The following is a 14,129-nucleotide window of genomic DNA, read 5'->3' as shown; positions in this document are numbered from 1 at the left end:
AAGCCTGTTTCTCTGAGATGCAGCGTATTAATTTGGGATTTTATCTCAAGTTAACCACAGGACAGATTAGCCAATATATTAGAAAACCGTTCATATTCGTCTGTTCCATGCCACCGGTTTATAGGCCCGGTTAGACCACAAAAGCTACCTTAGAATTAAGTCTATGAAATCAAAAAAAAGTAAAAAAGATGTCATCATCTCAGATTTTCCGCGGCAACGTGTCTTGATGATGCCCTCACCATTCTAGCCTTCCTTGCCGGTGAAACATGTGATTTCTTCTGAGCAAGCTCTCTTACCTGTGACAGAACCTGACTTGGAATAGCCATCGACCCGTGTTTCCCCTGCAGAGATACACAACCACTAACCAGTTCAGTCTCAAACCGAAGTTAGTTAATATTGGTTAAAGCACGTTGGGAAGTGCTAACCATTTTGTTTAAAGGAGTCCGAGAAAAGCTTGCTCTGAGTAGATTTCGCCATTTGTCCTGTCGAAAGAGACACTTGTAGTTAAGAAAAAAAACATTAAGAAGACAGAGTTGAATGGTTCAATCGAAGTAACCTTGAGATCCACTGGGGTACGATACGAGTGTGACGAAAACGTAAGCTTTTTGATCACAGACCATTTCCCAACTCCATATTGGGACACACCTTCCACCAGTTTCTTAACCTCAGAGAGTGACCAAGCTCTGTGATGCTTCCTTCTCATTGCACTTTGCATGATTGGTCGATCAGCGTGGCTATAAGTACTATCATCTGAGCTATCTCCTGATGAGTCCATGTACTCTGGCTCCATGGTGTCTTGATCCACCTCAGGTTTTGAATGGTCCTCGTAGCTCTGACGATGACTAGTTACCTGCATTTGCGAATCAAGAATGCAATGAGCAACTAATTGTTATCATACCATGAATCAAATCCATCCAAAACATCCTATTTAGGCGAGTCCCTTCCCCAAAGTTTAAGAGACTCTTTGCATAGAAAGAATCACAATAATATGGATTATGTTATATTGAAATTTTTTTCTCTCAATCAGTGATGACTGATGATGAAGCTATAGAAAATGATGAAGTGTGCTTACTTTTTTCTGGACAGGTCCAGAAACAGATTTGACACCTGAAACTCGGTTCACGTCATTGTTCAACTGAGTTTGGCTTAGATTCAGGTCACTCTCTTCCGGAGTAGCTTTCACCTCCCATAAACCGGAATGAAACTCCTACAAAACGTTCAGATAATCAGTGTTATCCTTACTTACCTTGACACAGCACCAAAGAAAAAAACTAAAAGATCATTTCATGTTTAAATCTATTCACTGTGGAATGGCTCTACAATAAGTGACAAAGAGAAATACCCCAAGAGCCATTATGTTTTCCCTGGGGCGGCTTCTCCTCACATGAGAAACATAGGGAACCTGAATTATGGAACCACCCAGAGATACCATCCTGGTTACAACAACTCTTCTTCCTGAAGAAACGGTGCTAATAGACCTCTCATCTTTCGAAGGGATCAGTGACTCTTTACTTTGCTGTTGTTCCTCAAGTTTTGAAATCTCTTCGATATATCTCCTTGTAGCCTTCCTAACTCTTTTCGCTGACCTGTATTCGCCTTCAAAATCTTCATTTCCAGAGTAATGGTCCACAGAAGCTTCAATAAGACTATCCTCAAAATCATCTGTGCAATCAGGAGTAGATGGTGTGTCCTTGCAGGTATTAGCTCTTCCTTCATCAACCGTATCCTTGCTAACAGCAACAACCGTACCAGTACAGTTATCTTGACCTCCAATAATCAGTCCGTTATCATTTGTTGGCATAACACGTGGACGAATCAGTCCCATCTCGATCTTCCTTTTGAGCCAGAGTTTGTCCTTGCAAGTAGTTTCACGACCAAACGTGGCTCTGAATGTCTCTTGCAGTGCTTTAATCGAAAGGTTGCCCAAGCATATCTCGTCTCTATCTCCAGAAAATCCAGTGTTTGAGGCACTTGCTGACAATGCAGGTGCTTTAGGACTACCACCTGTAGCAATTGAGTATGCTGAGACATCACCAATAGATTGATCTACACTGCATCCATTTGATGAAAAACTAATTGGTTCCTGCAGGAAAACTTCGGATTGGACAAATTCCTCGTTCCAAGGAAACTCATTGGAACTTTGATAGTTGGTATCCGGGAGAGTAAAAAGCATCTCAGATCCATACACCAACTCCTCTTTACACTGCGAAATGTTTCAAATGTGGGTGTAAAGATGAATGAATCAAACGGCTATCTAAGCCATAATCACAGGGGAAACAAAAATTAGAGAGAGGTGACAGACCTCAAGTCGAGAATTCAAATTTTCTGTATATGCTTCTACAGTTTCTGGCTGGAATAAGCCTGGATTCAATAACTGAGTTGGATAAGCAAAGTTATCGCCGAGAGGCACAAATGATTTCATTATAAGGAAGACATATAGGCAGACTAGACGGTTTGAACAAGCAAAAGGCTGTATAATATGCTTAAGAGTGATTGTGACCGAACCTTCAAAACTATCTAGCTGCAGAAACTGAGAAGGCGACCCTACATCGAAAATGCACTCCTCAGTCTGTCCAGGATCAGGTGCAATAGGCATATCATTCTCGTTGTTCTCAACCAAGTCCTTGACCTCCAACATTTCTTCATCAGTTGCAGGAACTAGTCTCCCATCTTGTGCAACCTAATGGTGTGATTCACATGACCAGCCTCAGACACAATACTGAAAAAAGGCTAAAAAAAACTTGTAGCACAAACATCATGTTTTCCATAACTCTTTAAGATACACATTTTGTGAACATTACCCGAACAAGCTTGTAGACAACAGGAGTTCCAATGTAATTTTCTGAAGAGAGCGATGGGTCTCTAGTCTGAGCAGCAGTGTCTCGAAACATCTCTCCATAGTCTTCCACAGAGCCAAACATTGTCCCCATAGATTAGTCTCCCAAATTGCAGCTTCAAACGCAAATACTGACCTTGAATGAATCACAATAACAAAATGAATAAGCAAATAAAACCTACACTTGCTCAATATATATGCAAGCACACGAAAAAAAAACTCTCCTTTAGACACTCATAACAGAGACACAACCATAGATGCATCTCCAAAAATTTTAAGAAAGTTTTGAAATTTAAGCTACTCTTTTACAAACTCTTGTAGAAATTGCATGTTGCAGTCCTAAAAATCAAGTCTTTGGCAGATTCTACTAATAAAAAACAAACACCAACACGAAATCTCAGGGAAAGCATTATCAAAAAAAGTTACCAAAAACAGCAGGAAAACACACAGTAACGAGTGTGTTTCCGAGAGTTTACCAGAGCAAGTCGAACGGATAAGATACCGAACGTTTCACCGAGCTCGAGGCTTTTCGACTAAGTTTTGGAAATTTTGTGTTCTGCTTTTTTTTTTCTCTGTTTTTGGCTCGCTTTCGCCTTTTGTTTCCCCCTAGTACACAGTGTGTAACACAGGTCCGGATTCCAAAGCTTTTTTATTTAATTCGATTGTATAATGCCAGTTGGGATCCGCATTGTTCTGCGGGAAGCTCCAAGATGCTTCCACGTCAGTTAAAAAGAAGAAGTAAATATCTGCCCGGGAAAGATCGAACTACGTTCCGTCCCAGCTCTCTTGCAGTACAACAGCGTGCCGTCTAAGACTTCTAGATCTAGATTACGTGCCGTCTTAGAGTTAGAGAAAAATTGAATCACATTATACATAAATCTCACAGTGGAGAAACCAAATCATAAACTCAAATGTGTGAACTTTACAACAAGTTTCTTCAAGTTTTTTTCCAAAGTAAAACAAACAAACAAACAATTAATCTGAAAATCATCTTTTGGTGAAAAACGTATGTAGCTTATCATTTTCCAACAGTGAGATATTGCAGTAGTAAAAAAACTCTTTTTTCTTCTTTCTTTCTCTTCAATCAAATTAGCTCTGAGTCTTTGAATGAAAATCAGCTTTTGGTGGTGGCTCTCTCTCGGTTTATATATAACACTAACCGGATCTAAACCTCTTCTGGTTAGCTTTCCCATCGGAAGATTTCAAGGTTCCACTAGATTCACCTTCTGATGAAGCCTCCATCGATCTTGCGAAAGAATGAGAGAGGTCACCGTAAAGGCTAGCCACTCTTCTGATGTTGTTGTTGAGCTCTTTGATGAGACCGACGTTTCGACCCAGGTTATCAGGCTGTTTGGACTCGTGGTTCTGATTGATCTCGTTGATCAGCAGCCGGTTCTGATCCAAAATGTCTTGAACATCCACAAAGCTCTTCTGGAAACTCTGCAGCAGTTTCCCATCCATGTTGTGTCTCTCTCCGAAGCCTGAGAACACATCTCCTTCCATCTTTCGGTTTCTCCACCACCAAGATCAAAATCTTGTCTTTGGTTCCTGTAAAAAAAAATGCAAAGAACAAACAAAAGCCAAAGAAAGGGACTCAATTTACATGAAAGATGATGTTGACCAGATAAAATGACTACTTGCAAATACAGAGTTTATCCTTAGTGCGTTGACCGGATCTTGTCTTGATTTCAGAGCTCTGATCTCACATAATATTCCATTAGTACACACTTTAGTCCAATCTCAAAATCTCTCAATTTAAGACAAGATCCCAAGCACGACCAAGGTCATGAATTGAGTAAAGTGGAGGAAGAAAAAACACAAGCTTTTGTTCTTATGAGACAAGAGGGAAAGAGATCTATATAAAGAAGAAATAAAAGCTGTTCCAGAAATAAACATAAGCCGAGATAAAACTTAATAATTCAACCTAACCCAGAAAGCAAGCAAAAATAAATAAATATCATAACTCTAAGGAAGACAAAGTTGAAAAGAGGTTCCGATCCAGAGTTGTCTTACCTTCAGAACCAGGGAGCTCCGATGAGAGGAAAGCCGATGGAGAACGAGAATATTATTTTCTCTGGAGATTTATTTTTAGCTATAATTTATAGTGACAAGACAACAATTATTGAATTACTGCGTTAAAGAAAAAGGTAAATAGATAAAGAATTCACTTGTTTTCTTCTGTAGGCAAACAGTTTTTTTTGAGACAGAGATATTTAAAGCGTGACTTTAATTCCTTTAAAAAGAAAAAAAATTGATTATCTTTTTAGCTTGTACTTATTCTGAATCTCAACATGGCAGAGATACGGAGGTTAGAGAAAGAAGCCTGACATCTGGATCGAATCACTCCGACCCGACTAATAAAACCGGACCCGTGAAAGATTCGTGCTGTTGTTTGCGTTTAGTTCAGTTTAACAACATGTCGTCGAAAGGGCAAAATTTAAACGGCAGGTTGTTTAAAGATGAAAAATGCGTGAGGGATCGATCTGTTGGCGTAAGGGTACCATCGTCATTTCGTTATTGTCAATTGGTTTGGTTCGCAGTTTCTCGAAATCGTTCCCGTCACCAAGACTTCAAATTTTATCTCTCTCTCGATAGTCATCTGATCACGCCATCTGTCGATTATTGATATTCCGGGTAAGCATCAGGCAAAATGGATTACACGTTGCATGTGTTAACTACTTTCTTCGGTGTTGTTCTAACTTCCAGTCTAACGATTCTAACCTCGGGCACTTGTTCATAAATTTCTGAGTGCGTTGTAGATGTACTTCAAACATTTGGGATCATCGAATTAGATTGACGTTTTTATGTATTTTTTTATAAATCACTTTTGCACTAGTTAAGACAAAATTTGTTGCAATGTTTGGTTAGTTGACTTCTATAGACTGCGAATTCTTTTCAGTTAACATAATTTACTAACAAGAGGATGTCTTAACATTCAGGTAAATGGGTTTGAACATTCTCGTGTTATCCATTGTCTCTACCGATCTGACTAAATCTTTACAGTGGAGGATAGTAAAACGTCCGACAATAATCTTCAACGAATCAACGGCCGTTACCACTCACTAGTTAATCACCTCAAGAGAGCTTTAGAAAGAACAAAGGTCAGACAATGTCTTTAACATATGCAGTACTTCATCGGACGAGGGAGAGAACGTCGCCCGCTGGGAACAGGCGTTCACAAGGTTACAAATCTTAACAACAGTTGCTCAAACAAGCCGTTTTGACACAAAGCTTCTATCAAACCTCCTTCTGTTTACCGATGGAAAAATGTGTTGAAGTCTTGAAGATGCAGCAAAGGAATCGGATCTGTAAATAAAGTGCATCGTCTTAGGTGGACTTGTTCGGAGTGTTCTTCTTGGAACCGTGATGCAATGCAACATCCCGGTACACCAGGTGTAAATACCATAAGCTCGTACCACCATCATGGTTTCAAGCTCTCTAGAGATACTACTAATGACGACGTACGTACTAAAAAATCCTCAGTTAATAATAATATACAACTAGAAGCTCTTTGTTTTGTGTCTGACGTGTACGGTTCAGATACACGGTTAAACCTTTCTGGGAAAGTCGATCAGCTGACGTGTACGGTTCAGATGTTTTTCCCACTGGGATTAAACAAAAAGAAAAGGAGGATATTTTCTGGGAAAATTTTCCGATTCATGAGAGAAAAAAATCGACAAAAACCCTGATTTGTCTCTAATGGCGGAAGCAGCAATTCCTTCATCTTCTTTATCACCCAAGTCTCTCCAATCCCCCAATCCAATGGAACCTTCCCCCGCATCCTCCGCACTTCCACCCTCCTCATCTCAACAACACATGACACCTCCACCGATCTCGAATTCGGCAGCGTCTCCGGCGGCAACGACCACCACCGAAGGAGGCGTAGCGATCCAGAACAACAACATCACCAATCCGCAACCGAACTCAGCCGCCGGAGCTCAGATCCCGTCGCCTTCTCCGTTGGATCAGCAAACACAACAACAACAACAACTCGGTGGTGGTGGTCAGACTCAGCAGATTATGCAGCAAATCTCTTCCTCTCCGATTCCTCAGCTCTCCCAGCAGCAACAGCAGCAGATTCTCCAGCAACAGCAACACATGAGTCAGCAGCAGATTCCGATGTCGAATTACCATATAGCTCAGTCTCTCCAGCGATCCCCTTCCGTCTCTCGCCTCAACCAAATCCAGCAGCAGCAGCAACAGCAGCAGCAAGGTCAGTACGGCAACGTTTTGAGGCAGCAAGCTGCTGCTGGGATGTACGGGACGATGAACTTCGGTGGTGGCGCGGGTTCGGTTCAACAGCAGAGTCAGCAGATTGGTGGTAACCCTAATTTGTCGAGGGCGGCTTTGGTTGGCCAGAGTGGTCACTTGCCTATGCTTAACGGCGCTGCTGGAGCTGCAGCTGCTCAGATGAATATTCAGTCCCAATTATTGGCTGCTTCGGTATTACTTTCTTTACCCTTTAATGATTCAGTTTGAGAACATAATGTAAAATTATGTTTCTTTTTTTTTGGTTCCTGTAGTAACAGTGGATACAGAGTGTGTCAAATTGTATCTTCTCGATGCAAATTGTTGTTTTTTTTAGTGTTTAGTAGAGTTTTAAAATAGTGCCGATGTGAAACAAAGTCGGTTTCTTTATTCTGAGACAAATGAGCTTTTCCGTTGTAGCCGAGGCAGAAACCTGGGATGGTTCAAAGTGGGCAATTTCATCCAGGAAGTTCTGGACAACAGTTACCGGGTATGCAAGCGATGGGAGTGATGGGGACACTTAATCTGAGCTCCCAAATGAGAGGTAACCCTGCTCTCTATGCTCAGCAGCAGCGAATCAACCCTGCTCAGTTGCGACAGCAAACCGCTCTCACTTCCCCTCAGGTATGAGTTTTTTTTGTTTTTTTTAAAGATGTCTTTTTTTGCTTCCTGATTTTGACCACACTTATTACTTTATGGCTGATAGATTCACTATCTGTTAATGGCTACTAAATATAATCGCATGACTCTAGAATGATTCTTGAATTTGGCATGTTTACTAGTTATTGTAAAACCTGGCTTGTATGTTTATAGATGAATGATTGTATTTATGATCAGTTGAATTCAGTTATTAAGTGAAAAGAAAGAGTTACCTGAAATTCTTATTTGCAATCCACTATTTAGGTCCAGAACCTGCAGAGAACACCTTCTTCCCTCGCTTTCATGAATTCTCAGCTACCGGGTTTGGTCCAAAATGGACAAGCTGGCATGCTACAAAGCTCCTTGGCGCAGCAGCAGCAATGGCTGAAGCAAATGTCGGGAATAACCAGTCCCAATTCACAATCATTCCGGCTCCAACCGAGTCAAAGACAGCAGGCTCTACTGTTACAGCAGCAAATGCCTTCTGCTCAGTTACACCAAAATCCTATGTCCATGAATCAGCAGCAGCAAATGTCACAGATGATGCATCAGCAGCAACAATCACAAATGGGCCAGGCTCAGATGAACCAATCCCATCAACAGCAGCAACAACTACAGCAGATGCAGCAAAACCAACAGCAGATGCAGCAGCAGCAGCAGATGCCAATAAATCAACAACAGCCATCTCCAAGGATGATGAGTCATGCAGGTCAGAAGTCTGTTAGTTTAACAGGCTCACAACCAGATGCGACACAGTCCGGTACAACAACACCAGGTGGTAGTTCCAGCCAAGGAACAGAAGCAACTAATCAACTTCTTGGCAAAAGAAAGATACAGGATCTCGTCTCGCAGGTGATTATCCTACTAGGCTTGTCTTTTTCATCTTCTTCTTTCTTCTTCGTTTCCATACGAAGAAAATAAAGTCTCATCAAGTTGTATATGATTTTCAGGTGGATGCGCATGCTAAATTGGATCCTGATGTTGAAGACCTCCTTTTGGAGTTAGCGGATGACTTCATTGATTCGGTTAGAGGCTAATAATGTCAATTATTTGGTTATTAACTTCCTTTAGTTTTTCACTTTCCATACTATCTCTAGCTTATCTGCTTGTATAATATTTGATTGCAGGTGACTTCATTTGCTTGTAGCTTGGCTAAGCATCGTAAATCATCCATACTGGAACCAAAGGATATATTACTCCACCTAGGTTTGTACATCTTGGGCTCGATTTCATGTGGTTGATTGTTTACTAGCTTACTCATTTTCTGTTCTCTCGGGGTTACAATTTATGCAGAGAAAAACTTACACTTGACAGTTCCTGGATTCTCAAGTGAGGATAAACACCAAACAAAAAACGTAAGCCATTTTCATTATAAAACTCTCCAAGAACGTAGTATGTGTGAATGTGCTGATTCCTAGATATTGGTTGCAGGCACCAACTGATCTCCACAAGAAGCGAGTTGCAATGGTAACCTAAGCATATCCTTTACATCTTTCTTTGTAGAATCAAATTTATGAACCTCTCTTAGTTTTTTGTTTTTCGGTCACCAGGTGCGTGCTTTGATGGAATCCTCAAAACCGGAGACGAATGCGAGCAATTCTAAGGAAACTAATAGACAAGTGATGGTTAACCCAAATGGTCAAAACCATCTCTTAAGACCATCACCAAGTTCAGAGCAATTGGTTTCGCAGACATCCGGTCCTCACATGTTACAACATATGACACGCTACTGAAGGACTTCAATACACAAGTCTATGCTACGTTCATCTTCTTGGTAAACCACAACAAATTTTACCTTTTCCTTTTTTGTTAAATATAATTAAGCTCGAGTTCATTATGGTGAGAGTCCTTCAACTTTTGCTTTTCTAGGTTTCAGGAGTTTACACTTCTATCTATACCAGATATTAAAGAGAGTGAAGGCACAAGGAGTCAAGTTAAACTGTATGTATATTATATATATGAGTCTTCTAGGCAAACAAATAAAACAGTTATTTCTTCCCATAGTTTGATCTATTTAATAGTCACATACAGTACATTGTAATTGATAATGATTTGCATTGAAGTTTTTGGGATTTATCATGATACTAGATTTCGAAGGGCGGGTATATTTTTGTTTTAATTTGTTTTGAAAATTTTAATTTTTATATTTTAATTTTTTTGTAATCATATTTTAGTCATATATGTGTTTTTATTCATATTGCGTTTAAAATTAATATTAATATTAATTTAATATAATATTTGGTAATTATATTAAATATGTCAAATTGCATTAGCTATACATTTGTGCTACATTTCATATTTTTTTAAACTTTATTCTTAATTTTTGTAACATATTATATTTTCTTAGTAGATACCTAACATAATTAGTTAAAATATTGGTACAAAAAATGATTCGGAATCAATCCGAAAATCAAAGATTCATATTCTAGTAGACATGTTAATATACTCAAACGGTTTTTAAAGTGTTATATTTGGAGACCAATATCAGATCCAACCCGCCTCGAAGACCGAACAAATGTTTTAAAAGTGTGAAAAATAGTTTTTAATATATTATGTTGAATATATATATATATATATATATATATATATATATATTATGTATATTAATTTTATATTAAATATGTCAAGTTGCATAACTATACCCTTGTGATATATACCTTTCAGAGATTATTTTTTAAACTTTGTTCCTAAAGTTTGCAACATATAATTTTAAAACCCGAATCTGAATCGACCTGAAAATCAAAGTCTCATCCTCAGTGTTTTGAAACCCGATATGAGCCTACGATTGAACTGGTAAATCCAATGACTCAATATAAATCCGGTTTGAGTTTTGTGAAAAAAATAATATTTAAAAACCCAAGAAAACTTGCAAAAAATCACTAAAATCCGGAATCCGGTTACCGGTTGAAGTACTGATTTAACCAACAGATAAATATTTATGAATTTTTAAGTCTTGATATTTTTTGTTAGATGTCATAAATTTTAACTTGTTAAAAAATAAATAAATAATCTAAACTATTTTAGATATGTTTTTGTCAAATGAAAATAATAACATAGAAACTAAACTTAAGTGTTGACCAAAAAAAAAAGAAACTAAACTTAATTATTTTCTAAAAAAATTTATACATAAAATATGTACATATCCAAACTATTTTTATGTTTTATAAAAATTTAGATAATATTCAAATTTGGTTTTTATTTCATAACTAATATATTATTATATATTAAAATTAATTAATTTATTTATTATATGCAGTTCACCCGTAATTGATCCAAAGTTCGGTGATCCGTATAATTATTAAAAAATACAATTATAAAAGTTAATTTCTTAAAAAATAAACAAAAATATACCTGCTCTTTAAAAGGACGGATCAGAATCTAGTAAATATAAAAATAATATGTTATATTAATCAAAGAAAATGTTGAAATTTTCAAAATAAAAATTAAGATTATTGAATAACATTAAGGTAATTTGGTTTGTATACTAACAAAAGGAGCAAACATAACAGAATAACATACTAATATCGCAGTTATAATTCATTTATATGATGTAACAGATATCAGTCATAGTTTTAGTATATTACTGTAATATAAGTTGACAAATGACAATTCGTATTTGGTATAAACTCGAAAGAAAAGAATAATTGTTTTTATATATATGTAACCGTAGGATTTATGGATTAGAAAAGGATACCGATAGTTATGGATATGAATTAAAGCGGTGGTTATAAAACGCATATTAAGATGCAGTTACAAAATATACGTTTAAGTATATAACATAAGAAAATAATAATTGGACTCAATTAATATCAACCGGACATGTTCATAAATAATTTAGTAGTACTGATTCACTATTTGCGTTTATTGATGTTCTGGCAAGTCTTGATAATAAACGATTTAAATCTGATGCGTAGTCATCTGGTTAGAATAAGAGTTGTTGATTTTTGAAAATAAAAGTAGCTGATAGTCCACCCATCTCCCGATTAAAATGGTAACAAACGGTTGCATGTTATATTCTGCGTCCAAAATGGAGTAACTGTCCAATAACTAAATTATCTTTAAGCCATTGATCAAAGGTAACTAAACTTTTTGTAAAAATGATGATAAAATAAGTAATATAAATAGTTGGACACAACTAAATATCAATAAGACATATTGAAGAATTAATAGAATAGATATCATCCAAATTTGAACAATAGACATATAAGGGTATGTGCATCGTCACAAAGGTAAATCATTTATGCATATATCCAACTGTGCATACCATATTTGTTTCCCTTCACGTTTTATAACCAGGCCTAGCCCAAGTAAGTGGGCAGATAAGATGGGCAACGGTTTGGTAGTTAATATAGTTATGTTCTGATGGTCAAGAATAATTTAACAAAGTAAATATATGTTATCAAATTTGTCCAAAAAAAAAAAATATCGAAGAAAAATTGGCATGAAATACATACTGACTTAAAGGAAAGAAAGAAAAACTTTCCCAAAATAGTAACCTTTACTTCTACGCTATCGAGACGTTCAGAAAGAGAAGGCAAAGGCCTCGTCTCTAACAATTTCTCACGTTCGTCTCCTACTTCTTGCATCTCTCTTCGTTTCTAGTGAATTTGTGATCTCGAGATTTTTTTTGTTCTCTTTCCCTCACTCGCTAACTAATAAAATAAACTTTTTTCTGTAATTGACGACAATAATGACGAGTAGGGTTTGGACCAATACACTACCGGTTCATTTGCCATCTTGGAAGCATTGTCGATTTGTAGTGTTTAATCCAGTTTAACCGGTATGCGATGAACTGAAACAACGATAGTAAATCAACTCGGAAACCAAACTAAAGAGCTTCTTCTTTTCGTATCCGAACAAATGACTAACGAACCACGAGTAAACAAGATTTGTGTTTGATTTATCTGTATATGTTGTTCCGGTCTAGTTAACCAATAAGCTAGTAGCCTAGTACTAGTAGCATGCTGACGAATCGCGTGACGATTTATATACATTAACAACATCAGCTTACCTAAAAGAATACATTTATATGCTTCCAAGTTTTTTTCTGAAATGAAGTCAAATACAATAATTGATTTGACTGCGTAACACGTGTACTGTTTGAAAATCACAAAAGGCATCTTACGAACACCCTAGATTTTGTGTTAAGTACAATTCACAAGAGTTTAGGCAACGTATTAACTATATGAACCACATATTAATCACTGTTAAGAGTGGTCCCAAATCCTAATTCTTGTCCCAATGTTCCAACGTATTCTTGGTTAAGTTTTTTAAAAAACAATTATGTGGGCGTGTCAGTGTAATGTCGCTACAAACAATCGGAGTAATGTTTCATTTCATTTTATTTTCGCTAAAGATACTCTAAGAAACTATTAATTGGAGGATAGTACTGTACTTAGGAATAGAAAAAAAGTGAAGATGGTGGAATTGCAAGTTGACGTAAAAGACAAGTTTCATGTACACCAAGAAATGTTTGCTAATCCAATGATGTTAATTCATTCGGTAACATGCAATTTTATTGGACTGTGATCATATTTACTTTGTTTATTTACACACCTGCGTAGAAAGCCTTCTTTTTATTCATAGAGGTGGAATGAGTTTTCATATGGATACAACGCAAACAAATACAGTATATACATTATTATCAAACATATACATATTTGAATTGATTCGAATCGCCAGATCTAATTATCTAAATTTGTCTAATCAAAATATATAGAGAAGTTCTTAAACGAAATGGGAGTGTTATTTTTTTTTTTTGTGTTCCTTGGCGTAAAGAATCTTATAATATATTTCTTATTTTTCATAAAAAGTATAATTTTTAATTGCTATACAAAGAGTGTAATTTCGGATTTTTAATGCAATTTATATTTATTTTAAACTTATTACTCCCTCTGTTTTTTAAAGATACATGTTTTAGAAAAATAAATTGTTTCACAAAGATGTATTTTTTATGTTTCCTATACAAAAATTGCAAATTTCAATAAAATTGATTGAATTTATTGAAAGATTATTGGTTAAAATGCATTGGAATTTGATAATTTCTAAAAATGATGTATAGTTAATGTGTTTTCTTAATATGTGTGAAAACACCAAAACATACATCTTTAAAAAACAGATGGAGTATTATTTAAATGCATTAATTTTATATAATTTTATTTATCTCAAATAATATTGATCAATTAAGTATAATTAATAAGTATAAATGTCAAAATGACACTCTTTACATCAAAGTCTAGATTAATCTCTAGGAAATCGGCCAACATATGGTGTACTTTATAATACCTTAGATTTAACTTATCTTAAAATCATACTGTGTATTTATAAATTAAAAATTTCAGATTATAATGAAGAGCCCATCCTAAACTCCTTTAAACGATCTTGGAGTATCTGATAGCTGATTCTT

At 36.4% G+C, this 14,129-nt stretch overlaps 3 protein-coding genes across 7 annotated transcripts; 1 reads left to right on the top strand and 2 right to left on the bottom strand.

Moving 5' to 3' along the window:
* Window positions 1–38: 38 nt before the first annotated feature.
* LOC108809456 (uncharacterized) lies at window positions 39–3,467 on the bottom strand. 4 transcript variants are annotated; one of them, XM_018581599.2, is made up of 9 exons: window positions 3,313–3,467; window positions 2,802–2,972; window positions 2,506–2,680; window positions 2,303–2,361; window positions 1,343–2,203; window positions 1,073–1,207; window positions 557–850; window positions 426–482; window positions 39–341 (listed from the first exon to the last, which is right to left on the bottom strand). In XM_018581599.2, the coding sequence occupies exons 2-9, from the start codon at window positions 2,928–2,930 to the stop codon at window positions 195–197; spliced, it is 1,857 nt and encodes a 618-aa protein (XP_018437101.2). In that variant the 5' UTR covers window positions 2,931–2,972; window positions 3,313–3,467; the 3' UTR covers window positions 39–194. The 4 variants fall into 4 exon arrangements, with proteins under 4 accessions (XP_018437101.2, XP_056864600.1, XP_056864597.1 ...); XM_057008620.1 differs by having other exon boundaries at window positions 3,339–3,442; XM_057008617.1 differs by having other exon boundaries at window positions 3,263–3,438.
* A 255-nt stretch (window positions 3,468–3,722) lies between these two features.
* On the bottom strand, window positions 3,723–5,068 carry LOC108840801 (protein ELF4-LIKE 4). Of its 2 annotated transcripts, none has more exons than XM_018613628.2 (2): window positions 4,850–5,068; window positions 3,723–4,384 (listed from the first exon to the last, which is right to left on the bottom strand). In XM_018613628.2, the coding sequence occupies exon 2, from the start codon at window positions 4,337–4,339 to the stop codon at window positions 3,992–3,994; it is 348 nt and encodes a 115-aa protein (XP_018469130.2). In that variant the 5' UTR covers window positions 4,340–4,384; window positions 4,850–5,068; the 3' UTR covers window positions 3,723–3,991. The 2 variants fall into 2 exon arrangements, with proteins under 2 accessions (XP_018469130.2, XP_018469125.2); XM_018613623.2 differs by having other exon boundaries at window positions 3,723–4,339; window positions 4,850–4,945.
* Window positions 5,069–6,467: 1,399 nt separating this feature from the next.
* On the top strand, window positions 6,468–9,805 carry LOC108814214 (transcription initiation factor TFIID subunit 12b). The gene is made up of 9 exons (XM_018586736.2): window positions 6,468–7,279; window positions 7,505–7,708; window positions 7,988–8,575; window positions 8,674–8,748; window positions 8,851–8,929; window positions 9,017–9,078; window positions 9,155–9,190; window positions 9,274–9,497; window positions 9,593–9,805. The coding sequence occupies exons 1-8, from the start codon at window positions 6,536–6,538 to the stop codon at window positions 9,454–9,456; spliced, it is 1,971 nt and encodes a 656-aa protein (XP_018442238.2). The 5' UTR covers window positions 6,468–6,535; the 3' UTR covers window positions 9,457–9,497; window positions 9,593–9,805.
* The last annotated feature ends 4,324 nt before the right edge of the window (window positions 9,806–14,129 follow it).

The sequence above is a fragment of the Raphanus sativus genome, chromosome 1 (genome assembly GCF_000801105.2).
Source record: "Raphanus sativus cultivar WK10039 chromosome 1, ASM80110v3, whole genome shotgun sequence".
Taxonomy (NCBI): domain Eukaryota; kingdom Viridiplantae; phylum Streptophyta; class Magnoliopsida; order Brassicales; family Brassicaceae; genus Raphanus; species Raphanus sativus.
Note: the sequence above shows the minus strand (reverse complement) of the source record. Positions and strands in the feature narration are given on the sequence as shown.

What these genes read in the sequence shown, in the direction of transcription:
- LOC108814214 (XM_018586736.2), top strand. Translation starts at nt 6,536, where the DNA reads ATGGCGGAAGCAGCAATTCCTTCATCTTCTTTATCACCCAAGTCTCTC. An exon ending in TACAGGATCTCGTCTCGCAG is followed by an intron (nt 8,576 to 8,673) that starts GTGATTATCCTA and finishes TATGATTTTCAG; the next exon opens with GTGGATGCGCATGCTAAATT. An exon ending in ACAAGAAGCGAGTTGCAATG is followed by an intron (nt 9,191 to 9,273) that starts GTAACCTAAGCA and finishes TTCGGTCACCAG; the next exon opens with GTGCGTGCTTTGATGGAATC.
- LOC108809456 (XM_018581599.2), bottom strand. Translation starts at nt 2,930, where the DNA reads ATGGGGACAATGTTTGGCTCTGTGGAAGACTATGGAGAGATGTTTCGA. An exon ending in GCAGCTAGATAGTTTTGAAG is followed by an intron (nt 2,362 to 2,505) that starts GTTCGGTCACAA and finishes TATTGAATCCAG; the next exon opens with GCTTATTCCAGCCAGAAACT. An exon ending in GGACTCCTTTAAACAAAATG is followed by an intron (nt 342 to 425) that starts GTTAGCACTTCC and finishes GTATCTCTGCAG; the next exon opens with GGGAAACACGGGTCGATGGC.
- LOC108840801 (XM_018613628.2), bottom strand. Translation starts at nt 4,339, where the DNA reads ATGGAAGGAGATGTGTTCTCAGGCTTCGGAGAGAGACACAACATGGAT.